General features: G+C 40.0%; 3 protein-coding genes across 3 annotated transcripts; 1 reads left to right on the forward strand and 2 right to left on the reverse strand.

Annotated features, from left to right (window-relative positions):
* Positions 1 to 602: 602 nt before the first annotated feature.
* Positions 603 to 2,700, reverse strand: mxtx1 (mix-type homeobox gene 1). The gene is made up of 3 exons (XM_062430987.1): positions 2,679 to 2,700; positions 1,879 to 2,063; positions 603 to 1,331 (listed from the first exon to the last, which is right to left on the reverse strand). Exons 1-3 carry the CDS (start codon positions 2,698 to 2,700, stop codon positions 603 to 605), a joined length of 936 nt encoding a protein of 311 aa, XP_062286971.1.
* Positions 2,701 to 6,327: 3,627 nt separating this feature from the next.
* On the forward strand, positions 6,328 to 10,660 carry tmem254 (transmembrane protein 254). Its single transcript, XM_062430883.1, has 4 exons — positions 6,328 to 6,481; positions 8,579 to 8,682; positions 9,409 to 9,468; positions 9,851 to 10,660. The coding sequence occupies exons 1-4, from the start codon at positions 6,395 to 6,397 to the stop codon at positions 9,969 to 9,971; spliced, it is 372 nt and encodes a 123-aa protein (XP_062286867.1). The 5' UTR covers positions 6,328 to 6,394; the 3' UTR covers positions 9,972 to 10,660.
* A 1,302-nt stretch (positions 10,661 to 11,962) lies between these two features.
* LOC133992123 (L-threonine ammonia-lyase) lies at positions 11,963 to 22,940 on the reverse strand. Its single transcript, XM_062430812.1, has 11 exons — positions 22,825 to 22,940; positions 19,297 to 19,624; positions 18,499 to 18,615; positions 17,566 to 17,807; positions 16,538 to 16,703; positions 15,862 to 15,961; positions 15,554 to 15,629; positions 15,192 to 15,317; positions 14,106 to 14,273; positions 13,942 to 13,999; positions 11,963 to 12,643 (listed from the first exon to the last, which is right to left on the reverse strand). Exons 1-11 carry the CDS (start codon positions 22,938 to 22,940, stop codon positions 12,545 to 12,547), a joined length of 1,596 nt encoding a protein of 531 aa, XP_062286796.1. The 3' UTR covers positions 11,963 to 12,544.
* Between the last annotated feature and the right edge of the window lie 3,520 nt (positions 22,941 to 26,460).

Consider the following 26,460-nt stretch of genomic DNA (forward strand, 5'->3'; position numbering starts at 1 on the left):
AATCTGGATATAATAAGACTTAAAATGCTCCTGCATATCATAGTCATTAAAATGATATTAAAAGAAAATATGTTTCTTTCAACTCACAGAAAATCTTGAATCTTATATTTTTAATGAGAATCCTCTCACTTTGAAAATGATTAGACCTTGTGTCCCCACAGAAGACAGAGGCAGGTTAAGGGTCAGAAAGAACTCTGTTGCCTTCTCTTCCTTTTCTCCCAACTCAAAAGCGCCATCTACTGGTTGTAGTGCATGACTTACTTCATAGAAAACCTGTCACACCTGGACAACTGAAGGACTACTGTAATGCAATAGTGGTCTCTGTTGACATTAACCCAAAGTAAATTCTGGCATGAAAAAAACAAAAGAAACCTTGAGTTTTATTAATACTGATTTATTTGTATAAAAGTGTAGAAAATCATAAATAGAGGTTTTAAATTCTGAATAAATGAAAATATAAATGTACCTGTTGGGATGAAAAAACCTTGTGTATGCAAAGTTCTTGGAGTTTTTTTATGTACACATCTCAGAAGCAATATTCAAATGATTAAAATCTTAATATTACATATTAATAAATGTCCTGTCATGTTATCACAGAGTCATCAGGAGAAAGACCGTTTCTCCTCAGATGCATGGCTGTTTAGTCTCTCTCCTCCCATCCAGTCCTCATTCAGCTCCCTCAGAATATCCTGCAGGGACAGCTCAGGCAGGCGGGTGTCCCGGACCAGGGATGGATTACTGGGCTCCCTGCATCCATCCACAGGAGCCCCACTGCACGACTCCTCCAGCTGCCAGTACTGGCTTTCTTGTGGTGGGCTACTTTCGAGATTGGTGTCCCAGTATCCAGAATCAGGGGTGTCCGGGGTGGAGGAGTGTGAGGTGGAGCAGGGCATGTAGATCTGCTGCTCTGCTGATCTGGGGTACATATAGGTTGCTGCCTGGTTAGAACTTGAGTTGTAGTTTCTCGCTTCCATGGGAGAGTGGCACCACAGTGGCGTGACAGGGGATGTTTGGCTGCCTGGTTGGGACCAGTAGCCCCTCATGGGTGGGCTGCCCTGCTGGGGCCCATACATGGAGCCATAGTGGCCATGCTCCTCCATAGGGGGGTAGGCTGGAGGACATTGTCCATAAAAGCAGGCCTCCTCCATCTCCTCCTTCACCTGGGTTGGGTAGGCCGGTGGGGGACCCTGTGGGACTGAGCCAGCCTGAGGGCCCCTGGCACCAGCGTGGGGTGTAGGTAGTACCTCCTGGACTGAACTATCAGTCTGCCACAGTGCTTTCTTGGCCCCTTTGCACTTCAGGGTGCGAGCTCTTCTGTTCTGAAACCACACCTGGACAGGAAAAAAAAGAAGAGAGGAGCTTAGACAGATAAACAACACATTCTGTTCTGTTAATCATTTTTCTGGGCAAACAGGCACCAGTGTAGGAGGAGTGGGGGGTGGGAGCAGATCTAGTAGTTGTCAGCTGTCAGAGCCTGCTGTACAGTCTATCTGTCACCTCAAACAAGATCCTGATAAAAACAGCTTGTGTCATCTTTAAAGATAGGGAAATCAAGTGAGAGAGTGATAGTGGTATCAAAAATTCTATGCAGGATGCATTGGAAACAGAGTCCTTCTAATGATAAGAAAGCACAGTACAGTTTGACTTACCACACAACCATGTGTGTTTACTGACATGCTGATGTGCAAAGCGTGCACAATTGTGTATATTTAATCTTGGAAGAACACCAGCATCCAATTCCCCAAATAAAGATAATTTTCAAACTTATCTGAACCAACAATTTCACTGACTCTAAACAATTCATTTCATAATTTAACATTTATTTCTAAAATACAGATTTTTGTTGCAATTGATGTGATGCCAGAGGTGACTTCATACCTGGATGCGTGACTCTGGAAGACCTGTGGTCTGGGATAGACTCTCTCTGAGGCTGATGCCAGGGTAGGGGTCAGTCTCGAAAGTGATGCGCAAGAGCTCCACGTGCTCTTTGGAGAAACTAGTCCTCTTTCTACGGCTGGCGCTGCGAGAGGAGGAGCCACCGGAGCCCACAGGTCTGGCATCATCTGAGGAAAGAGAGGAGAGAAAGTTCTACATCAGATGGGATCCTCAACAAATCTTTTCCAATTCCAGTCATTAAGTTCTTGTTGTAAACTAAGCCAAAGACTGTAATGTAACAGTAGACCTGACTGCTGCTATGAAGATTTACAGTGATAGATGCTGTACCACTAAGCACACAAAACAGATATGTACAGAAAAAAGCGAACGATGACGCCAATTATCATAAGAATAATTAATAAAAAAGTAACAATAAAGTACTGATTTGTGATGCTGTGTGCTGCCTAAAAAACATTATGTCTTATGTCTTGTACTGATTATACCAAATTATTATTCTAATACTAGCAAATTCTAGCTTTGTAGGTGGTAGGTTTTACATTATCTGCCATGCAAGTACTGTCAATATGTTTGCATAACTTAATACAATGATCTGTATTTAATTTGCTTTTCTGTTTTTGGCATTGTTCCTGACACTACCTGTCTGAGTCATCACTGTGCAGTAAAACGATCAACCAAGTTCTCCAAGCAGTTTAAACACATACTGAACTATTCAATCTATAGGATGAGCAATGGAAAATAAGCAAGCAAAGTTCCTTGTTTTTTTAGTATAAAGCAGGTCTTACCGTTACTAGAGTCCTTCCACATAGCAGCAATGAAATGTTTCTAATGCACTTCTGGTAGTGTGTTCCTTCACTGGGAGTCTCTGAGTGTGTCTCCTGCTTGTGTCAGGGTACCTTATATATTGATCACCTGAAGACCTCAGAAGGCCATGGTGAGGCCACAAACAGAACTTCGGGGTGGGGTGTCGTTTTTTTTTGCTTTGAGGATGGTCAGTTGACTCTGTGCAGAGGTTCTCTTCCACCCCCCGTTATCACCTAATCCCTATCAAAGTGGTGGCAAGGCCAATAGCAAATATGACACACTACAGAATGATTCGGGCCGAGAACAAAAGAAAGTCTGTATGAGGGTCGTTAGCCTCGTCGATACCACTTAGCTCAAAGATGACAAGTACTCATATAAGAAGATTATTTGTTTAGGTTTTTGTGTATGCGTGTGTTGCTGAACATGTGACACATTAGGTAATATACAAGGCAGGCCCAACATTCAGAAACACTCATTTAATCTTCATTGTTAAACTACATACATGATTTGTGTCTTTAGCTCCTATTTTAATGATGACATTTTTTAGACTCAGTGTGTTTTGTGGTGGTTGTGGTTTTGTGGTTAGTCATTAATACATAGCATAATAATGCATACTGATACACACTGTATAAGGGCAATGTTATTAAAGGTACAGATGTTTTGATGTGGACACCTAATCATTATTGATGAATTCAAAATGACTAAAACTTTTTCTTTTTTTTCTTTTTTTTATATTTCAGGGCTGTTTCCAAGGCTGCATTAGTACCTCCAGGGGCCCCTCGGCACTGTCACTCAAACAGCTGTTATTTTATTCTGACTGGATAACATTGCTGTCGAGTGGAAACCTTGTCACTCCATCATTTGTTTTGGACATACTAGGTTTCTGATAATGACTATAATAATAATAATAAGATAATAATATCAAGAAATATCATTGAGGGCCCCTTTCTGCTCAAGGGCCCCCTGCCCAGATTGCAGTATGGTAAATCATGGATGTCCCTTAATTAAAATTTGACTACTGTGAGTCATCTGATTAGTCTTAAGCACAAACAAACCTTAGCTGCTTTGCAAACTGTTGAACATTAATCAACCAACAATAGGCCTGGAGAAATATTTAACTCACAGGCCTCAGCAAAATACAAAACAGCACTCTGAAGCTGAAGCCTATCAGCGGCTCCTGTTTTCTGTTCATATGCGGGGCAGCTCCCTGCTATCACAGGAGAAAAGACAAAGGTGGGTAATTATTCAGTGATTAATTGGACGGCTGTTTGGTCCCATGCAGCAGCCTCATTACAGTGAGCAACAAAGTGAGCTTGTCAAATGGTTTAACATGTCCAGGCTTTCACCGAGCTGTATGGAGATGCTGCGACCTTTAACCTCTGTATGTCAAATGTGTCTTCTTCCTGCCAGAGAGCAGCCACGTGATCGCCTAAATAAAATATCCCGTTTTATTTAATTATAAATGTGATCCGTGAAACATATCTCATCCTGTGGGCATTTACATAATAGCCTTCACCTTTGACCTCTTTCCCATTGGTTGATTTGTTATGATTTCTGAGCTTGCACCATGAATAAGAGCATCGGCTAGATATAAAGTCGAATGCAGCGTAAATGTGAATTCTAACATACTGAATCAAAAGTCAAATAGTACAAAAGGGCAAAGTGCAGGCACAGATTTACAGTATTTGCAAGTGTATTAGAAAACAATGCAGCTTGAAGTTTACCAAAGTTATCTGCAGCAACGTCTTTTTATCTTTATCTGGACTGCCAGCAGAATCAATGTCTCCATGTGTGGAGACGGCTCCTGAAAGTCCCACCAACTCTCCCTCTGGTTAATCCAAATCCTATCAGACATCATACGCAACACTTTGTAGACTCTGGAAGCTCCTAAGCTCACTAATGTAAATTCATTTTTTTTATTAAATTCTGAATCGCCGTATTTCAAGCTTGCTCTGTGCATTTCACTATCTAAAATTAGTATGATAAAATAATAAAATGGGAAAGAGTCTTATCAGTGAACCGTTTCAAGCAGATTAAATACTTGCGATGCCAAAGTTTACATACAATGATCGAGTGATTCAAGATAACTAAACACTGGTTGAGCCCATGGGCTATTCAAGTAATGCAAAATCACTATAAAGTGCTTTGTTTAGTTTTGTCTTTACCCAGTAGAGATTTGCATATTTTAACAAGCAAAAAGTCATCTGATCAGCTTATCTCTTCATGTGAGCTGAAGAGCATAATTCTCCATACAGGAAAACAGTGATGCTGACACCCTGGCTGTCAGAGAGTCACAGGGCTGCACAGACAACATAACTTATACAACACAGTTTGGAAACAAGATAAGGTTGAATTTGTATGTTTCATATTTAATTAGAAGTTTAATATGCATTTGATATTCTGTACTATATGAAATATGTTAGTTTTGAAATTGGTATTTGTGGGAAATCATCTAAAAAACAAGATGAGAAGAAGGTTTTTTTATGTATACAAAATTACTGAAATTATATGTTAATGGTTTGGCTATGTGTAACAAGATACATGATTATGACATTATAAAATAGTGTCAAATAAATGCACTATAATTAATTTACATCATATTGTCAAAATGGAAGATACACTGATTATGATAGAAACAATTATGTGTATTAAGAGCATTCTCTCTACATCCAAGCTCTTCTTTTTTTGTATATGCAACTGCATAACTACAAAATTAATTAAATGTAATGAAGTGTTTGTGAATAGCCAGATGTTTAAAATACTACAGTGGCTGTAGGGGCTGACAGTCCACTTTTTCATTATTTATTATATTAAGTAAAAATTCTCAATTACAGTCCAAAGTTTGGACACACTTTCTCATTCAAGGGAATAGATGGGGTGTGTGCCAGTTTACAGCTCTGCACAGAGCCAGCAGGACAAAGTCTGTTAATAAATGCATCTCCTCACAGCAGCTGCGAACTTCATCTGTACGCCAACCATACTGATTCTAACTGTGGTGTGTTCACACTGGGAAGAAAGTGAGAAGATAATTTCCTCCAGTACGCCTCATTTGTTCATTTGTTGTAAAACGTTCTATCTACCTGAACAGTACTATAGTATTACAGCATATTATAACATATAGTGTATAGGATCATAATAAATGATGTAATAAAAGAATACTTGCTCCAACCCACTGTTTACATTTTCAAATTAATCATCGAAAAGTTCTATCAGCAACCTGATGTGTCACAGTAAAAATAATCTACCCTATTTATCTTCACATCTTTTCCAAATATTATTAAGTATAAAATATTATAAATATTATATTATATGATGTCATTTTAAATTCAATGTCCACATCCATTTATTAATGTAATGCTTTATAAAATGTCATATGCTTCCAGCCCCACACAATCACAGACACATGATGGAAAGATCAAGGGCCACAAGGGGGCAGCACTGCAGTGAAATGCTGTTTTATACAGTAAGATACAGTTTATTATAACTTTTATCATTATATATTACAGTAATAAAACGCTACAGTGAGAGTGACTGACAGGGTCAACTCAAAGACTATTTCTCAATACAATGACTCTAGTTTTCCGTGTATGTAACTACGTAGTAATACTCTCTCCCTACGGCTGTCCCTCCTGCTTATCTCCCTCTGCTGTAATCACACGGACGTATTTGGCAGCTGGACCAGCGCAGAGCAGCAGCTATGGCTAAAAGTGATGGAGGCGACTTCTTTAAACGGACCAGCCTGTTCTGGATCGTCTCCGTGACTCTGGGGATGGGATATTTTACTGTAAGTGCATTAAATGAGGTGCAGGTGAAGTAGAAGTATGGCAGAGTAAAGATAAAGCACATGTTTGGCTTTGTTTCTCCTGTCGTGTCGCGTTCAATGTCCTCCGGCTCGTTTAGTATTCTGATTAAAAACACACAACATTACTGTAATGAACTTTTTGGGACATGTGTATCAATGTCTTTTTTTATATTTTGCTGTTTAACTTATGGTATGTCGTGAAACTGGTTTTGTGTAGTCTTAGAGGTCATTGCCAAGTCATAGTTTTATTGATAGTCAGTGTTTATCTTATCAGGATTCATTCAGTCCTCTGACAGCTCAAACAAACATCTGTGCAAAGTCCATTGAACAAGTTAGCACATCTGTCCGGCACGTCCAGCCCTTTAGTAGCCATTTAGCAGACAGTACGCCAAACTCCATTCAAAATATGGTGAATTTATGCAGAAGTATGTTATTTGGCTAATGTACACACTGGCATGGAGTGACTTGAAACTGTTCAAATGTTTATTTGTTAGTGCTTCAATCGGCGTCGGTCAGTAAATGTATTCCTAAAACTAACAGGTAGTTAGAAGAGTTTAGGTTTCCTTTTAGTTTTTATTATGTAATTCTCCATTTAAATATACATTATGGATGGCAAATGGACAGGCATATAAATACACTCACCACTACTTCACACAATAGTAGCTGAATGAACACAAGCTCAGCCTGTAGGTGTGTTTAAGTGTGTAACATTCAAACAGCAGTTGTGTCCAAAGGGCCCCTGCCAACAATGGCCCTTTGTGTTTTCCATGCAGCAGCCTCAGTCCACATGGACACATACCTGACATGACACAGGTGGACAGAGGAGGACAACAGTAGCCTTACACAATGCAGAGTTATGTCATCAGAGCTTCAGTGTTACTTATTGTCTGTTGTATGACTCTGTGTGTGTTTCATACTTCAAGCATGTTTTCTTGTACTATAGGATGTTAATTTTATTAGTTGATTGTCATGTTTAATTATCTGAGGGCTGTATTTGTGTAACACTTAATTTTAAGTACAGAATGAATATAAATGTATATGATGGGACAAAATATACAGCTCAATCATTCAGATTCATTTTCAATTATAGTATTTTTTTCCCCATTTAAAATGCCTTCAATTTTAAGAACTTTATTGACTGAAGCAACAGCTGCTGGGATAAATAACTGATCAAGGCAATCAATCTGATGCATGTTCAAAAATGTAAGTGTCTTGTATGACTTTTCTGTACACACTCTGTTTTGCACAGCTACACAATACAACCTTCTTTGTTCTCCTGTTCAGAAGAACACAAGTTGAATGTTTAATGCAGACTTGAGCGGGGATAGAGACGCTGTCAGGTTATCCAGATTCAGTTTATATAAAAGTGGGGAAAAAACTTAACTTAGATTCTGGCTGTAATGTAGAAAAATATGGAGTGAAGCTCAAAGCCTGAAGAGATGTATTGTGGCATGTTTCCCATGACCAGACCCACACCCATATGACTATAACCCACCAAAAAACCCAACATGGTGCAGAACTAATTCACCTCCAGAACTGTATCAAATGTAATTTCAGTGGCGTATCGCACAAGGCTTGCCCTTTGCGCTACATGCAGAGAGTGCAGACATGGTCCCAAAAAATGCTGTATAGGAGCCATTCATAGGAAACATAAAGTCACACTGCTGATTATTAACATTAACACAGTGCATTCAGCTCATCGCATGAGAGCAGAGAGATAGTCGAATCAACCGGTATTACAAAAAGAACATGGAGTGGTGTAACCAAATTGATCAGAACTTTCGGGAACTACAATGTGTCCTTTTTAAAAGAAGAAGCTATTATTCATAATTTTGTCAGCTGTGAGCCATGAAGTACAAACCAGATCACTCCTCAGTCATTACCGACACAATCAACCCTTTGAAATACATTTTATATCACAGCACTGATTCCGAACATGTTTTGGGGGTGAACAAGCTCATGTATTACTGTATACAAAGGGACAAACTCTTTAAATTAAAAAAAAATCTCTCAAACTATACAGCATGTGTTTATGGTTTACACAGTTAAATGTTTAACTGCTCCATCTGTGTTTTGCAGTGCACCGTGTTCGTGCCAGAAAAAATCCCATTCGAGCTTCTCGGTCCATTTGGCACCTTCTCCAAATACCTTGTGGACAATTATGCTTCCATTATGTACAAAGGGTAAGGCTTTGTTTAGTGTGTGTAAATAATACATACAGCATACATACAGTTTGATTCTTTAAAGGAATGAAAATATGCCCAAATTTGATCTAGAATACACAAGTTATGTAGTTCTCACATGCTCTTCTAAGTGTATTGATTACCCCTCATTATAATAAAAGGCAGTAACAGATTTCCCTCACAGCAAAAGCAGCATCAACGATCAAATGAAGCGCAAAGTGTCCCCACAGAGCTGAAATCCACTATTTAATCAACAACCGCCTTAATGTTTTTCACCATTTACGCATCGTTACCACCATCTCCACAGGGGGAGCACTTTGCTAATTAGCTGTTTAAGTCACATGACTGCTGTTGAGTATTAAGATGGCAATGAAAGGATAATGTATTGATGTTGGTGAAGTCAGATGACATATGGTCACATGACATACAGAACAGTCCTTAAGTGTCAACTAAGAAGAGTGTTAAACTGGAAAGCATTGTTTGTTTGTTTTATTTTGGGTGGGTTTTTTATTTATTTATTTATTTAGTTAGTAGGGTTTTTTAAAATTTGTAAAGTGGCTGATCTTTGTGTAGGTTGTCATGTGACATCATGGCAGCAGGGTGTCAGTCATCTTTGCATGAGAAAAAAACATGTTGTTAAGGTTTCAGACCACAAACTAAAGACTGATTTTTAACATTGATGTGTATGTGATCACTGCTCAGTTTAAGAGAAACTCTCTGTTACAGGTGGTTGGCTGCCTGGGCCATCCATGTCTTTGAGGCTTTGGTTGCATTAAAAGTTTGCAGGTAAGAATGTCATAAACCATATTGTCCACTAGATGGTGATGTAATCTCCTGTATTGTGGACTTTTCTCCCACAACTCGACTGTTAAATTAGGTCTTCTGAAAAGTTTAATGACCCCTAAAGCCTTAAAACTCATTTCAAACACACTGTTCATACCAAATGTAAATGTCATTTTGTCTAATTTAATCTTAATGGAGAGTAAATATGAATCAAAACCTGGCAGATACTATTTAAAAGGCAAATGTGAACAGTAAAAACACAGAATGTAAGCAGAAGTCTTCACATTTAACATGCTTACAACATTCTAGGCCACTGTTAGACTTTGGACCTATTTAGACAGCTTCTAGATTAACATTGGCTTGGCTCTTCTCCACGTTTCCACAGCAACAAAGGTATCGACAACACGGCCACTCGCTGCATGTGGTTTTTCCAGACGTTTCTCTTTGGCTTCGCGTCTCTCGGCATGCTCCTCAAGTATGACCCTGAGCGCCCCAAGCAGCACTGATGCCGGCGGCCTACAGAACAACACTTCACCAACCTCGAGAATCAATCGCTTCCTTGTGCCTGTTCGTCTTCCACTGTCGTCCCCTCTGATATGAAACCTGCCGAGGGGCACAGAGTGGAGGAAGACACTCGAGTCTTCTCTTTTGTAGTGTTTCTTTTAACATAAAGTATTGAATTGATCTAGTACTATAATTTGACACTACATGCATGTCTTAATTTATTCCATGAATTCTTACCATGAGCCTTAATCTCAGTTTCATTCCATAGATTTATCTATATACAAGCTGACTGAAGGCAATAGCACCCTAGAGATAATATGTTGAAAGTTTGCTTTGAGAACAATATTAACTGAAGTTATTTAAGAATCTGCCCTGAGCTGAATATTTAGTGCAGTACAGGGGAATATTTTCTGAAATGGTTTTATACTCTCATGATGTTTACATTCAGCTTGGATGGCAGCAGTAATTTTCTCAGCTGATGTACTGAACATAATGTCAGACAGGTTGGCTGCAGATGGTGCGTTGCCACTGGCTTCACAAATCCTCCAAAATTAAAAAAAAGAGGAGAGCTGCTCTATACACGTTTTAAATTTCCTATACTGAAATGCTGTGAGCTCAACTTTTTAAACTACAGACTGGAATTTTCTTAATGCTAACTCTGCAGAATAAAGAGACTTACAAACTGCATAAAGTGTGATTTGTCACATTTTTACTCCTCTGACAATGCTCAAAATGTTCTGACTCTGTATTTCATAGAATCTTTAAATGTTAACTTCAGCATGCTAACATGCTCTCAGTGACTGTCGCATTCAGCAGCTGTAATGTCTAGCATGGTCACTATCTTAGTTCAGCATGTTGGCATGCTAACATTTGTCAAGTGCCACTGAGTCCAGCTGATGGAAATATCATTAGTTTTGCATGTATTTGGTAAATAAACCCACGAGTATTGGGCAATTTAAAAGTTTGGCCTGACAATGATGCTGAATGACAAGTAAAGGGATCACCATGGGACATGAATGTCCGTACCAAATTTTGCAGCGATTCGTCTAATAGTTACAGAGACATTGCACTCAAAAACCACAAATGTCAACTTTAGTGGTGGCACAGGAGGAAAGGTTAGGGGAACATCAGAATTATGATTCATCCTCTGGGCACCATTAATATCTGTGCTAAATTTCATGCTAATCTGTAGTTGTTGAGATTTTTCAGTCTGGACTAAAGCAACCAACAGAACTATACTGGAGCTGCGCTGTTAGCTTGGCTAAAAAAAGCAAATATTCCAGTCTTACCTAACAGATTGTTTAGCTTGATGTGGCAGATGGTTTGTTACACAAACATCTGAGAAGTTGTCCATGGAAACTGTTTGGAAAAGGGCAAACACTTTCAAAAAATTGTTGGCAAGTGATTGGATGAACCATCTGTCTGTCCCCATCTTACCTAACCAAGCAGCTGGATTTGCAACACTGATGTCGTGATCTTGCGAATCCAGCTGCCTCGCAAGGTAGGCAAACATGTTAGCCAATGTTGAACTTTATGCTCAACACTGTGAACACATCAAACAGGCAAAGATAAACATGAATGTTCATTTGAGTGATGTTTAAAGCAGTCTGACAAATGTTAAACCCAGTATTCACTCTCCTTTTAGCTCCGATTTACACTCCACCATCTTCATACAGACACTATTAAAACATTGATTAGAGCAGCCTCGATCCAGGAATCCTTTGTGTTTGTGGCACACAGGTAAAGTGTGACGTCACCTGAACAAGGCTGAAGCAGTGGCACAGGGTCACAATGTCCTCTGCTTATGAACTTAAGAGCATTAGCCCGTCTTAAACAGCCACGTCTTCACTAGAGCTGTCTCCAGCCATCAATCAGGAATGGGTAGTGTAGGAAGGAACAACTTTCACATCCTGCTTCACTTTTACTCTCAGGAGAATAAACCAACCATGAAGAAGAGCTCAAGAAGTTATTTATGAGACAAAGTAGAGGGAAATGATCAAGGGTTTTTTCCTTTACTGTCCCTCCAAACACAAATCAGGACAGGTCATGGAGGTTTGTCCATTTTTATTTGGAGAACAATTGTACTTGGATTGACACTACCACCTTGAACAGTATAAATACAGAAATATATACAACAGTTTAAAAACAGTACGGATTGAAAAATAAATCTTTTTATGCCTGTTTTAGGGAGCTACTTACTTCAGGAGCTCAATGTAGGAGGAAGCCTGTGTCTACAGTCATGGTAAACTATAAGAACTATAATTCATCCTCTCAGTGCAGTCTAACCACTTCACTGTAATTACAGGGTGGCGTGATTCAAGAACAATAGCAGCGTAAGTAGTAGAAGTAAAATGAGTAATATTTTCTCTATAATCTCAAGGCTTTTCTGTATACACTTAGGCTTTGCTGAACAGCCATTGTTTTAATGAGTTTTATGTAACAGAGTTCATGTCATAGTTACAGGATGTGTTTGCAAGTCATCTCACATTTTATTGAATATGTCACTTCATCTTCTTGTTTTTTATTAAAACTTTCCTATTTCAAATATAGTTAGTCTTTGTTGATGTTGCTGGGATCACCGGTCCAGCCAGCATAGATAAGGGTAGCGCTCATTCAGCGTCTTGCGCAGCTGAGCGCTCTGTGTCTTATCCCTGGTTTCCACCACACACTCCACCTGGCAACACACAGTTACAGTTAGCTCTCTGACATCACACATATACAAACACACACACACATAGGCTTACATCTGTCACTTCTGGGGTTACTTAAATAGATTTACATTAATTTCCTGACTTACACTTGCCTTAACTTTAACCACTGAACCAAAAATCTATTAGGGGCATGGCTTTGTCCCCAGTTGCACAAGCTGTCCCCAATTAATTGGTGTTAAGTTTGTGTCCCCGAAAGTGGCTTAAGTCAAACCCTCTCTAACACACACACACACACACACACACACACACACACACACACACACACACACACACACACACACACACACACACACGCACAATTAGGGCATTGACCAAGTTGCCAGTTAATTATGCAACACCTTTCACCTTTTGACACTGCTGGTGAATAAATAGTAAATAAATGGTGCCAATTTAACAGTGTACTGTATACTGCAGAGGAAATAATGCAGAGGCGAGCCATAACGAGACAATTCTGCTTGTTTCCAATGCAATTTTCATTATTTTTAACAAACAGACACTTTGCTGAATAAAAGGAATCAAGCTTTTTTTTCAAATCCCATTTGTTTAAAATAAAAATGTGATTTTTACACTCCTATACAATTGAAATTACTTGTCCTAGTGCAACTCATATTTTGGTACCACTTTCAAACAAGGCACCTTTTATAAAGGTATTATACGTTATAATATATGGCTTTATTAATGATTACTCAATCATTTACTAATACTTTATAATCAGGTTGTAAAAAATCCCATCAGTTGGTGTCTATTGACTCTGGTAAATACATGTTCAAACACCAATCATTATTAAATTCTCAGTGTTTCTCACTTCTTTATAAATCATCAGACCTGCAGTTGTAAGTGTTGATATGTTGTTAGTAAGTGGATTTTGGTTCAAATTGTGTGCAGCACTTTTCTAGAAATGATCAATTGTTCCAACCACTCAATGGGATGTTTCAGCAACCCCAAATTACTCTTAATCATTTTTTATTACTGTTCCATTAAGTATGAGTAAACTATGTATTAACTATTAATAAAGCCATTAGATACAATTTATAACCTTTTTATAAGGGTTGCCTTGTTACAGTAGATAGTGGTACTAATGCAATGTAAGCTAAGCACAGATTGCTTCCAAAAATATAAAACAGAAGTCATATCTCTTTATTCGTCTATTCTTTGCCTTCTAAATCCTGCCAAATCTATGCCAACCCCAAAAGAAGATGAGCAGATTGGCATGGAGGTGGTGGAAAGACAAGAAGGGGAAGAGGAGAGATTAGTCGCCTACCTTTGCCTTGAAGAGGTCTGACCTGTCACTGTGTCTCCGATGGCAGACATCCAACAACCTGTGGGAGGAAAAGACAAAGAGAGCAGAGAATTGAGAGTCTTCTTTTATGCTGTAAAAACTTGAGAGATTGAACTGTAGCCTGCATGTTAGAGGTGTTGACCCACCTGACGTCCTCTCTGGACAGGATGTCCAGCAGCTTGGCCATGTCTCCTGGCCATTCTCCAAGCTGCACCGAGAATTTACTGACCCGTTCGTCCAGCACCAAGGCTCGGTCCACACACTGCCTCACCAGCTCCAGCTCCATGTTAGCGCTGCTTACCACCACAGCAACCCTGCAGCAGAGACAGGAACACAAAGCGGGAACCTTGATTCATCTGCAGCCAATCGGATTAGTGCTGCTGACATCACCGTATTGCCAAAACGTCAGCTTTTCTCAGGCTTTAAGAAAAATGTCTCAACCCTCAGAGCTTGAACTATATTTACAATGATAAAAAGGGGTCTGACATCGTTTCAAACAAACCGGATTCACATACACAGGAAATATTCAGGCATGAAATCACATTTTAAGTTAAATAAATCAAAGTATATTCACAGCAGTTAACATCACCCTGACCTGAGCAGATAGCAAGTAATAGGAGAACCCAATTTCAACCTCCTATTGATTCCCTATAAGTTCCAGGGCCAGGATAGATAATATTTGTATTACTGTCTGCAAATCTCTTGTGCAGAGGCAAACCAAAAATAAATCAATCCTGCTTACAAGTGTTGTGTGTGTCTCCAAAGCCTGATTTATCTCATTCCTTTGCAGAAGACCGTCACTGTTGTCCAAAGACTATTAACAGCAATGATGTTTTCAGTCTCCAGAGAGTAGTTTTAGTACAGCAGGAATGTGGTTCCTTTGCCATACACAGAACTACTCTCTGGAGACTGAAACATGATCACTGTTATTAGTCTTTGGAGCTGTTGCTACACAAAGTACCATGCCCAAACTCTTTGTAACAAAGGAACATTACACCCAGTGCAACCATATGGTTCTCTGACAAGTTTTTAATCGTTTTTGGGCAACAATGGAGGTCAACGGCACAGAGGAAAACGATATATCAGGCTATGGATACACACATAATACTTGCTAATACTTGATTTTGCCAAAATCACCAGCCATTTGCAGCTGACTCTGACCTCTGACCTCTCTGTAAGGACATTTCATGCACCTCATGGAGGTATACATGATATTAACAAGTGGGACCCACTTTTTGCCTCTCAGTTCTGGTAGTTGTCCGGCCAGGATGGCAGCCAGTCCCATGGCTCCCTCTGTGTCCACAGTGGAGCGCTCAAATTCCTGAAAGCGCAACATCGCCACCAGCGCGTCCTCTTCACTGTGAGCAAGTAAAGAAAAGACATCGGGACAGCTGTGTTACTTCAATCCCACAACAGTTGAATAATTTGCAACCCCTAAAGTTAAGCCAGTTTCTAAAATCTGAAATTCAAAATGTAAAGATGTCTCATAACAGAATTTTTACAAATGTTTTACATAACGTATATCTAAGTTTAGATTAAAGCTTTTAAAAGAAGGCTGGAAGTGTGAATGTGCTGTGATGTAGAGATGCAGTACCTGACAGAGATGACTTTATCTACCAGTTTCTTTGCCAGCTGGAAGGTGTTAATACCGAGCGAGCGTTGCATAAGATCTGAGAACAGACAGAAGATCAACATATGTTCTGTTACTGCAGCAGAGAGAGAGAGTAAAGAGCCTCTTTAGCCTCTAACAGGAAAATGTGCACATAATGATGAGGGTTTTTTTTTTTTAAACCTACACATCACATCACAGTTCTGCATTAAATGTGTGAACTTTGATGGATCCTTTCTGTATTTTATCTTCCCAGTCTTTTAAACATCCTTCCACATATGAACTAAGTTTACCTCCATAAAGTTTCTTATTGGGGTTGCTGTGCATTTCTTTGATTGGACCATCTGTTTTCAGGGATTGTAGCAGCAGAGGGAAACCTTCTGGTTCAATTCCCTGTTGAAGAAAGCCCATACAGTTGATTCATTCACAAACCAACATTTCTTCTACAGCCTTCCCTCATCTTACTTTCCCCTTTAATGATAAAAGTGGTGTTTTCTCTTAAATAGAGAAAGAGAGAGAGAGCAGATATGTTTGTACACTCAATGTATGCACATATAACATGCAGTGACTTATCCACTGTAAATAGATGTTGTACATCTTCAATGCCTCTGTCAGTCAAACATAGTGAGAAACACCCTTTGCTTTACAAAGGGATATGTCTTTGTAAAGCCACAGCGTTTATTATCTAATGATGGAAAATTGAAGGAAAAGTGTAAACTCCTCCAGTGTAAACAGAGCAAAAGAGTTGTGGGCAGATGATGGAACAAGAGAGAAGACAGGGGAAACATTTCAAGCACACTGATCTTGATAAAGAAATCTGAGCAGATTGAAAACACACTTGGATCAACACCAGTGAGATGCAGGAGGCAGGAAGCAACCTCACATTTGCAATGAGAAACAAGGGTGTATGGGAGATGTGACTTCATTTTGAGAATATCACTAGACTCTAACCTCTGAGCATCTACTTACAATTACAAGAATTCGTGAGTTGAGGTGTTTGATGGCTGCAGCTGTACCAGCCAGTAGACCATACTGTCCAGCAGCAGGAACCACCACTGCATCCAGTTTGGACACTTGCTCATAGATCTCCATTCCCACAGTGCCCAGTCCTGCCAGGTACGCTGCACTTTCATCTCTGGACACCAGAAAAGAGAAAAAGAAAATCAGGACTTCTGTTACAATATGGCTCCATTCAGACCTGGTATTAACATGTGACCCATGTCTGTTATTAATAAGCACTCTTGTTAAATTGAACACATTATGTTCGAGTCTTAATGTGCAAATTTGCTAGGTGGGGCAGATAGATTTGTCAACTAATACAGTGATTGAATACCCCTTCCCCTGCCCTTCCCCCTCCAAGCATATAGGTGAAAGACTTATTTTTTCTTCATCATTCAGGTTCCCACAAGAAAGGCCCACTGGAGAGCCAGTGTTAGGTTTGTCCATTCTGGCTTACTGTAGAAACATGGTGACACAACCTAGCCGGCTACATGGAAGGGGACCTGCTCCCTATGTAGATATAAAGGGCTCAGTCTAAGGTAAGGGAAACCTAATCATTCTTATTTTTGGTGATTAAAACATACATATGAAATTGATATTGCATTTCTGCAAACTGATCTCCTAAATCTTACAACACTGGTCCTTCAAGACACTTTCCTTCATCCGTGCACCTTGCAAGAAGATAAAACCAGTGTATATTATGATATACAAGAAGAAGTACAGGTGTAATCACTAACATTAACAATCACCAGGGTCCTGGTATTGAGTTTGATTGATTATTGGGTGGTTTCGATATTTATGCATACACGATGCAAGTGAAAAAAGAGATAATTTCGGTTATAGTTCTTAATTAAACATAATACCACTGTATAGATTTGTTCCAGAGAGGGATTTTTCTTCACTTCTTTGGCTCACATGCCCCCATAATTCAGTAGTCATTACACATAGTTCTGAACTCTGCTACATCGAATGTCTGAGTGAATGTTAATGAGACTGACTCTTCCAGGTAGAGGTATCCGTTCTCTTTGGCTAGATGGCGGGCGTGGTTCATGGAGTCGTGGCTGGTGCTGCCGTAGGAGATGACCATGGCGCCGTAGTCTCTGTAGATCCTGAGGCGAGGCGAGGAGCAGCAGGACGGCATGATGACAAACACCGGGATCTTCAACTCCACTGCATGGTGGGCTACAGCCATGGAGAAGTTACAGTCTGAGGCCACGATCACACCCTTCCTCTGCTGCTCCTGGAGGGACGTGAAGTGAGAGAAAAGATGTTATAAAACACTTTGCATTTATCTAATATAGCATAAATAAGATTAACTCTTTTCTCTTCAGCAGTCAGGTTGATTTTTGGCTTTAAATAAGCAACATAAAACATGCCAACAACAGCCTCATCATCAGCTTAATTAAGAGTCTTATAATAGCATAGAATTATTGCAACCACAGTGAGATTCTCCATATGATCTTTCTTAAGTTAATATTGTCAGTGGAGTTGTTTCCTGCTTCCTGGCCTGAGCCTTGCTTCTTCAGTTTTATGTCTTTACTGAAGAGGATAAAGAAGTTGGAAGTGTTTTTTCCATCAGTGTGCTCAATCCAACACCAGCACTTAAACTCAAAATAGCTTAAAGCTGACATTTGAGAAGTTTAAAAACCCAAAATGTACTAGTAGTCTTGACAATGATTCAAAATATGACTCAGTACACAAATGCAAAAAGGAACATTTTAAAGCCAATGCCGAAAAACACTGCATTTAGGCTATTTTTGTCCATATACGTAGGCCAGTATGCTCATTGAACAAGTGTGATTAGTACACACAGATTAGTAGATCACACTGACGAGGCAGCTTCTACAGACTTGACCCAACAGACCGGAAGAGATCATCCCCTCTTTCTCTCTCTCTCTCTCTCTCTCTCTCTCTCTCTCTCTCAGTATTACCTGTGTGAGGGAGGTGAGCAGGTACAGCACTCCTCTTTCCTTCACGGAGCCTGTGTAGTGCAGCTGCTCCTTCTTCAGATATATCTCCATACCGTACTGTTTAGACAGTCTGGAGTACTGAAAAACACGAAGAAGACAAGTTTTAAGAACAGCTCTGTGTATAATCACACAAGGAATCTGAGCTGTACAGAAGGTCAAACACTCTAAATTCAGTTTATCTATCATGGTAATTTAGGAAACTGGGTTGGAAATGAAATTAACAATAAATTCATACTTCTTAAAATATATATCTTATGTCTAATTTGATCTGATAAGGTTTAACTTTATGGATTATATTTTAGAAACTGCATTCTCCTAGCACTAAATAATGTAACAGGATGCAGCAAAGAAACAACATGTCAATACAGCAAATGTGCAAATTAACAATTCCATTGATATTGAGCAGAAACATATACAATTTTAGTTTTTAAAAAAGGGCAGCTATTGCATTTATTGAAAATTGATATTTATATGATATATACTGAAAGAAAACACTTTATATGATATTTGCCTCATCAAAAGAATAAAATTGAGCTGATGAAGTTATATTGTATTTACAGAATATGCAGGGTTTTCATATTTTGTCACAGATGTACTGTATATAAACAAATAACATTATTTTAGATTGATTTCCAAATCAGAAAAGCTCCTATTATGTTCATGTATTGATAGATTATGTTTCCTCTCCTAATAGGTCAATGGTCACCCATCCTACCCCCATCACTGCACACTATATGAGGTCATATTATTTGAGTGTACCGTGCAGGGTGTCTTCTGTATCCCTGACTGGATCCTGAAGGCCGCAGCACTGATGTCCTCAAAGCGGAGGTACTGAATAGGAGGTCTGGCGACGATCCTGAACTCGCTGAGTCGTCTGGTCTTGGGCGGGTCCATGAGCACGATCTCTGGGCCCCCGACCACCCTGGTCTCATAGACTTTCACGTCCCCATTGAGAAGGTCTTCCTCACCAAAGTCCTTCAGCCTTTCCGGTTCAATGAGGGTGGGTCTGCGGCCTACGATGCCATTAGCGACAACACTTCCTTTGTAACGGCCGCCAGGCTGAGAGGGGCCCAGACGCAACTCCTCTCTGGACAGAAAGAAGAGGTGAATATCCATGTGAGATATGCTGCTTTTGAGATTACTGTCAGGAAGTTCACAGACAATTCATACCAGTATCATAACATTTTGACATATGTGACACACATACATACATCCTATAGAACAGTGTACTAAAAGTCACATACAATCATTTTCCATTCAGTTTTGCTTTCCAAACTTTCATTCCTTTCAGTAAAGTATTAAAATTAACATGCTCAGAATGATGTGTGATGATCATTACTGTTTTATTTTTCTAAAACCTGCTGTATGTAATTGTTGCATGCTTATGCATCAGTATGGAAAGTAGTTTTTAAAGCCAACCCATGATGCTGGAACTTCCCAAAAGACTTTTCAGATCAATTCATGCATTTAATTGCATGTTTTCCACTAAACTATCATGCAACAACAACTTTGATGGATTACTAGAATCTGTGCATAAATATTCACAAAATCCCAAATAACTGTAGTATACTCTGGAAATGCTTGGTGGGGATGTTTGTGTGATTTGTTGTTTAGAAAAGCACACACTTACTTCTCCAAAAATTAGCAAAAATGAGTCTGTAGAAAAATGACTGTACCGAAGGCGGCACAAAAAGCTGACCTGATTTATATCGCTGCGATTTATGAAATTCAAATCTAAATCACTAATAACAAAAACATTTCCATAAGTGGGTCCCTTGGAACAAACTCTGATGAAATGGGTAAACTTCAAGCTGTTTTAGAACTGATTTGGAAAGAAAACTTTCAGGAGTGAAAGTGTACTGTATTCATCATAGACTCTACGCCGGTCAATTTACAAATAAAGATTTCTATTGGATATGAACCAGAATAGAAAGTGGTGACGTGTCTCTGTGGCCTTTGGCAGATAATATCTTAAGTCAGGAAAAGGATTTGGAAGAAAATCAGCATGAGTCATCATTATATAGTGTTAGAGACAATGATCTGTTAACCTGCAAGCCCAAACCACATACAGTAGGCGTTAAATATCACTATTTGTTCACCAAATTCTAATTATACACTGAAACTGCAACTCAGTCTCTTTGACATTTAAGGCTCGATGTAAGAAAACTTTCTAAAGTGACACATTTTACGGTTTTGACTTTTGAAGAAAATCTACTTCCTGAACTGATTGAATTGAAATTGAACTGACCTCAACCCTGACATTAAAGTATGTGAATGATACCTCCACCCCACCCACACACACACACATACACACACTTACACGATCCTTCAGTCTAAGATGAATTGATTCACCTTTCATGTCAACCTAGCATTGAGTCCCTGTGACAGATTACATCTATAAATCAATATATGATTAATTGGGTCGTTCAGCTCCTCTTTTTAGGGAACACACCAACGATTAAAGTGGCAATTTAGGGCCAAAGGCAGTACAGTTTGATATATAACAGCTCGGTTAAAGTCTATTGAATATAATCAAACAGTACAACTCATTTAAATAGTTCGGATTCTTTCCAAACACTGATTATACTTTCATTTCGAAAATGACATTGCACAAAACTGGATTAAACACCTTGACTCATTTGTGGATTCTTCTGTAACCACGTAGTCACCCAGGAGGCCCATTACGCAGTGTAAACATAATAATAGGATTACACCTATACAGAGATTAACCCTGTCACCCAGCCACTAAAGCAGATCACAAATGGTTAACAAGTAAGTTTGAAACTTTGTATACGGGTGTACATTTTAACTCAAGAAGAGTACAATTTAAAAAAGAATGGATTGCTGAGGTTGAAGAATGTCCTATCTGCTATCAAAAGGCCACCAGGTGGAGCAGCTTCCCCAAACAAAAACTGAATTTCATAAAGTGCTGCCTGCAATCTTCAGAGAACATCCTGGTCTATTTATATCACAATGATCTGCCATAAACAATACTGTGACCTTTCACCTGGTCTCCTGTGTCCATTGCTGCCCTCTGCCCCACTTGTCAGTCCATTATTCCAGCACACAGTGTGCTCTTTAACATAGCTGTAAATGGTAAAGTCCAAGGCTACACCTGTGATTAGAGTGCACTGGTTCAAAAGCAGGGTTCAAAAACAACATCAAAAGGTGGAAAAAGAGCAACACAGCAGCCAGTATCAAACCTCAAAAAGAGCAGATGAAGAGCTGAGATGATAAAAATAGGTCCTTTTCATTTTAAATGGTACAAAAAAATAAAAGTGAGGATGAAGCAAAAAGTAAAGGAGACATTATAGCACACCAGGCTTTCATCATTGTACTATCTCAGCTTCTTAGGCTTTTTTTGAAATGTAACTGCCTGTTGTACTACTTCCTTTCCCTGCTGAAAAAAAGCGCATGTGGGAGGAAATGTCTCCCAGCACAATATGACCCTGATTATTCATCATCATAAGCACAATTCTGTATTTTTACATCTTCCAGACTTGGGTCAGACAGCATTTTTTCTTTCGTTGTCTGGTTTGTTTTACCCTACTTAGGTACCAGAAGTGTGAGATGATGTGTCAGAAAGTTTCCACGTTGGCTACAACAAACAGAAGTATTGCATCCCCTGTTTGACCCTGGTCTTCTACATATATCGAACAGTATCAGCATGGTGGCACAACCTTCTGATCCTTTGTGCAACTCTCTGTCTCTCTTAAAATATACAAGAATTACCTGTCGAAAAAAAGGAGAACAATGTAGAGGACCATGTGAAGGAGAAAGTTAACCAGGGCATGGATGGAAGGTAGTAGCACTCTTCTACAAGGAACAAGAGCTGAGGAAGAGGAAGTAACAGGTGGGGAAGTGGAGGAGGAAGAGACCGTTGCTGTTGGGGGCTTGGCTGGAGCTGGAGAAGGTTTGGGGAGAACCACCTGAGGAGGAGGAGGAGGATGATTTTCAGAAGGGAGTTTGGAGTCTGCAGGTGGTTTTGTTGGTTCCCTTTCAAGATTTTGGTGAGGGAAAGGTGGCTGAGGGGGAGATACGACAACTAAGGGTTTGTGTGTTAGATGAGACTGCAAACAAAGAGGAGGAGAAAGAGGAAGAGCTGTAGAAGTAGCATCTGCCTCCGAACTCGTACTAGAAAGTGCAGCAGGAATCTCTGGCTTGTCCTGGTTTAGGGATGGAGGTTGAGTTTTGTCCAGGGCAGGGTCCAAATCTGTCACTACTGGACTAATCTCGGTAGGGGAGGGATCTGAAGGGTCTGGGTTACTACATGTTGCAATTTCCCACCTCTGCCAGAAGGGGTCATTATCCTCGCAGTCTTTGATTGCAGGCCTTGGTGAATACAATCGCTCGAGACGCTCGCTCAGGTAGCTCGAGTAGAATAACTGGGCTGCAAAGTTCATCCTGGAAGAAGCACTGTCCTCCTAAAGTCCAAAAAGTCTTGTATCTGTAGCCTGGTCCCTCTCCTCCTCAGGCTGCTGTGGTGTGTCCGAGGGATAAGAGGACACTGACGGGTACTGCTACCACAGTGTAACATTCCCTGCACCAGCTCCCTCCCTCTTTCCCTGCCCAGGGGCTATTTAAGACGGGATTACCCAGGGACGCATGCATGTTGGCTCTGCAGCATCTCTCCAGTGGCCTGGCCCCTCCCAGGGCTCTATTCCTGGTCCCAGACCGGGATTACCTCCCCTTTCTGTGACGTAGTGCTAATCAGACGGTCTAAGGAGATAGATGCAGACTTAGGGTTTATCTAGGGAGCAGTGATCTGTAGGCTCAACCAAGCAGAAGAGACAACTGTGAGTGGAGGATCAGAAATGAAGGGTTGCACCCAGAAAAAGGCCAGAGCAGAGAAACATTATAAGTAACACTCATATCTCCATTTTACGTGTCTAGAATCAAGATGCAAGGCAATTCACCTTTAGCCTCTCTGAGATACACTGGGGTCATCAGTAGACAATCTTCATTCGGTGCATTGCTGTCAGATGTCAGCTGTAGAAAAACTGAAGCAGGATGTTGCTGAAGGGCAGCATGACTGCCCTGGAAAAGTTTTAACAACACAACAGAAGAGAACATGCAGTACAACTGTAGAGAGAGACACGCTGCCAGCCAGACAGATAACAGAGACTTTGGGGGAAAGTGGAGAAGAGGTAAATTGGCTCCTGCCAGCACTCAGCAGGCAGTCCAGATCCAATTCAGCCATGATCTAATTTTTAACATGTCCCTCAAATGCAAAATTGGGAACAACAGTGATGCATCCACTGGACAGGCACCTTCCAGATAATGACTGTAGACCCAACTCAGACCACTCCAGGAATGTGTATAATCAGAGATAATCCATTCACCAGACATGGCTCAAAAAGTATTTGCAGGTAAATATGAGAGTAGTGAATGCAGTGTAAGATGGGTGGGGTTTACTGTGTCAGCATAGTGCAGATCTTATCATGTAAGCAATCGGACACAGCCAAGGAAATTAATGTAGAGATGTTTTCCAGTAACTGTCTAAATTTCCAGTTATTATTGTTTTATAGTGATATTATTATCAGTATCTACGGGTACTATTCCATCTAGATTTGCCCAAAAGGTCTAATTGACTTGACTTGACTTGTTGACACTTGCCTGTGAACTGAAATATGTGTATTGGTAGTACATAAAGAACTACACACGTTTTTTGATTCTTTGGCTCACTGATAAAATGATTTCCTGTTTAATAGAAAGACTCAATTCCTCAATTCAATACATGGGCCAATAACATACAGATACTATAAAATAAAAAGAGACAGTATCACAATCTTGCACCAGGTAACCACTCTGGCTGGTCCCTAAAGGGCCACACACACTGGCAGCATCATGACACGAAATAAGTGCTGACACATCAGAGTATTCCACTGTCCTATTTCCCAGCATCAAAGTACAGCAACGCCTCAGAAAAACTGAAATTTTTATCACATTTGCTCCCCAGGTTGACACATCCCAGAAACATGGGACTGGTGTAAATTGATGTGTCAAATGATGAGGTGCTATGTGGCTCACTGAGTGTATGTTGCACTTAAAGGGGAATGCCAATTTTGCACATCAGAGTCTGTTTGAAGGTCTTGTGAAGTTCTGCTGCATATGTGAAAAAAGACAAACTACCTTGACTGATGTCACTTGATTGGGGCTGAAGGCTACAAATCATCTGTAATCCGTATAGTTGAAGGAATCGAGTAAAGGTGCATTATGGGTAATGTAGGCAATTTTGACAAGGAGGAAGAATGCATGGAATTAAATTCATGGATTTTGATTCTTGACAATAAAACTATCCATCATGAAACTGAAAATATGATAGGAGTGCAATGCTAAACCTTTATGGTTAAACCCCAACAACACCTCAGCTAACCAGAGAGACATATGACCCAACCAGAAAACCATTAAGGCTTCCAGAAGGGCACATGGGGACATTTGGACCGCTTCAGTGCTTCAACTGCTTTAACTGCTTCAAGTACTTCAAGTACTTCAACTGTTTCTCTTGTGTGACACAGGAGCAAAATTATGCTTTTAAGTGTCCCATTAGAACACACAAACATATCTAACTTCAATAAAAGTTTAAAAGAGACACTTTAGAAGCAAAAAGAGCAAAAAGAGCAATAAGAGCAAAAAGAGCAATCTTTTAGCCGCAGACGATCACTTAGTCTGCAAGATTTCAAATATAACTTGTGTTGTTTAGATGTCCTGAGTCATGTTTGCCAGGCAGCTGAAAATATCAAGGCATGGAAAAAATGTCTTATTGTAATTTGAGCCTTTGAGGACTGATGAGGATTACAAATTGGAGGAATTTACCAACCATGGAAACAAAAGGTAATACCAGTTTGAATTTTTAATAAATCTATCTAAATTTCTTGGATACATACAGTATTATATGATGAAGTGATGACGTACTGTGACACAGTTGTTTATATCAAACAGGAAGACATAGAAAACCCTGCTGATTTTTTTAAGTACATCATATCTACAATAGGATTAGGACACAGTCAAAGTAAACCAAGGGTCAACTAATGGCTTGTCTTAAAAAGCAGAAGGTAAAGCTTTGTTCCTTTTGATGAAGTCAAAGACTTGACACACACACACACACCTCACCCAAATCAGATTTAGCTCCTTAAACGGTGGCAGGAAGACAGTGTATGCCAGGGGCCAGACGGGCACCGAGAGCTGAGCTCAGTTCTTGGCAACAACAAGGTTTAGTGAGGTCCATTTTCAGGTGGAGATAACCGGGAGACTGGATGAAATAATGAAAGGTGACGGTGCATATTGTCCACTTTAATAGAGAAAGATTTCAGGTTTTATTTTCCGTGTCATATAGGTTAATGGCTGCAGTGTGCAAAACGGGGACTTACGGGGACTTACTATCCTTACGGGGACCACACATTAACTATCATTCTGTACACACTAAAATACATTTTACCCTCCATTATTATGACCCCAACCTAATCCTCATGCCTCATTACTTCTGAACACAAGTCCTGACCCTGAACTGTCACAGTGTTTGGAGGGATGTCACTCATCTTTCACATGAGGACACTCGGTCACCATATGACTGGCGGGCATAATATCAAACAAAACAAACAGACACATCGACGGCAGAAAGAAGAGGGTTGTACAGAAATAGACGGTGAGAAGGTGACCCCGCCTCCGGCAGTCTGTCACACCACAGATCAGCGTGACGCCAGATGACTGGACGCCATGATCTTCTCACTCTGTGTCCATGTAGACGCTTTGTGCCTCAGCGTGTGTCTGCTGGTCGGATTTGACCCAACATTCACTACCTGAATGACAGGTCACAGGCTGAACTTTGACATACATTCACATGTAATATTATTCTGATTCATGGAAGTCTCAGGACATTACTGAGAGTGAGTGCCATGATACTGGTATTTGTTTAGTAGTATT

This window comes from Scomber scombrus, chromosome 12 (genome assembly GCF_963691925.1).
Source record: "Scomber scombrus chromosome 12, fScoSco1.1, whole genome shotgun sequence".
Lineage (NCBI taxonomy): Eukaryota > Metazoa > Chordata > Actinopteri > Scombriformes > Scombridae > Scomber > Scomber scombrus.

What these genes read in the sequence shown, in the direction of transcription:
- tmem254 (XM_062430883.1), top strand. Translation starts at nt 6,395, where the DNA reads ATGGCTAAAAGTGATGGAGGCGACTTCTTTAAACGGACCAGCCTGTTC. An exon ending in TGGGGATGGGATATTTTACT is followed by an intron (nt 6,482 to 8,578) that starts GTAAGTGCATTA and finishes TGTGTTTTGCAG; the next exon opens with TGCACCGTGTTCGTGCCAGA. An exon ending in GTTGCATTAAAAGTTTGCAG is followed by an intron (nt 9,469 to 9,850) that starts GTAAGAATGTCA and finishes ACGTTTCCACAG; the next exon opens with CAACAAAGGTATCGACAACA.
- LOC133992123 (XM_062430812.1), bottom strand. Translation starts at nt 22,940, where the DNA reads ATGAACTTTGCAGCCCAGTTATTCTACTCGAGCTACCTGAGCGAGCGT. An exon ending in AATGACCCCTTCTGGCAGAG is followed by an intron (nt 19,625 to 22,824) that starts GTGGGAAATTGC and finishes CTTTCTGTCCAG; the next exon opens with AGAGGAGTTGCGTCTGGGCC. An exon ending in CAGACCTCTTCAAGGCAAAG is followed by an intron (nt 12,644 to 13,941) that starts GTAGGCGACTAA and finishes GTGTGTTGCCAG; the next exon opens with GTGGAGTGTGTGGTGGAAAC.
- mxtx1 (XM_062430987.1), bottom strand. Translation starts at nt 2,700, where the DNA reads ATGTGGAAGGACTCTAGTAACG. An exon ending in GTGGAAGGACTCTAGTAACG is followed by an intron (nt 2,064 to 2,678) that starts GTAAGACCTGCT and finishes CTCTTTCCTCAG; the next exon opens with ATGATGCCAGACCTGTGGGC. An exon ending in TTCCAGAGTCACGCATCCAG is followed by an intron (nt 1,332 to 1,878) that starts GTATGAAGTCAC and finishes TTTCCTGTCCAG; the next exon opens with GTGTGGTTTCAGAACAGAAG.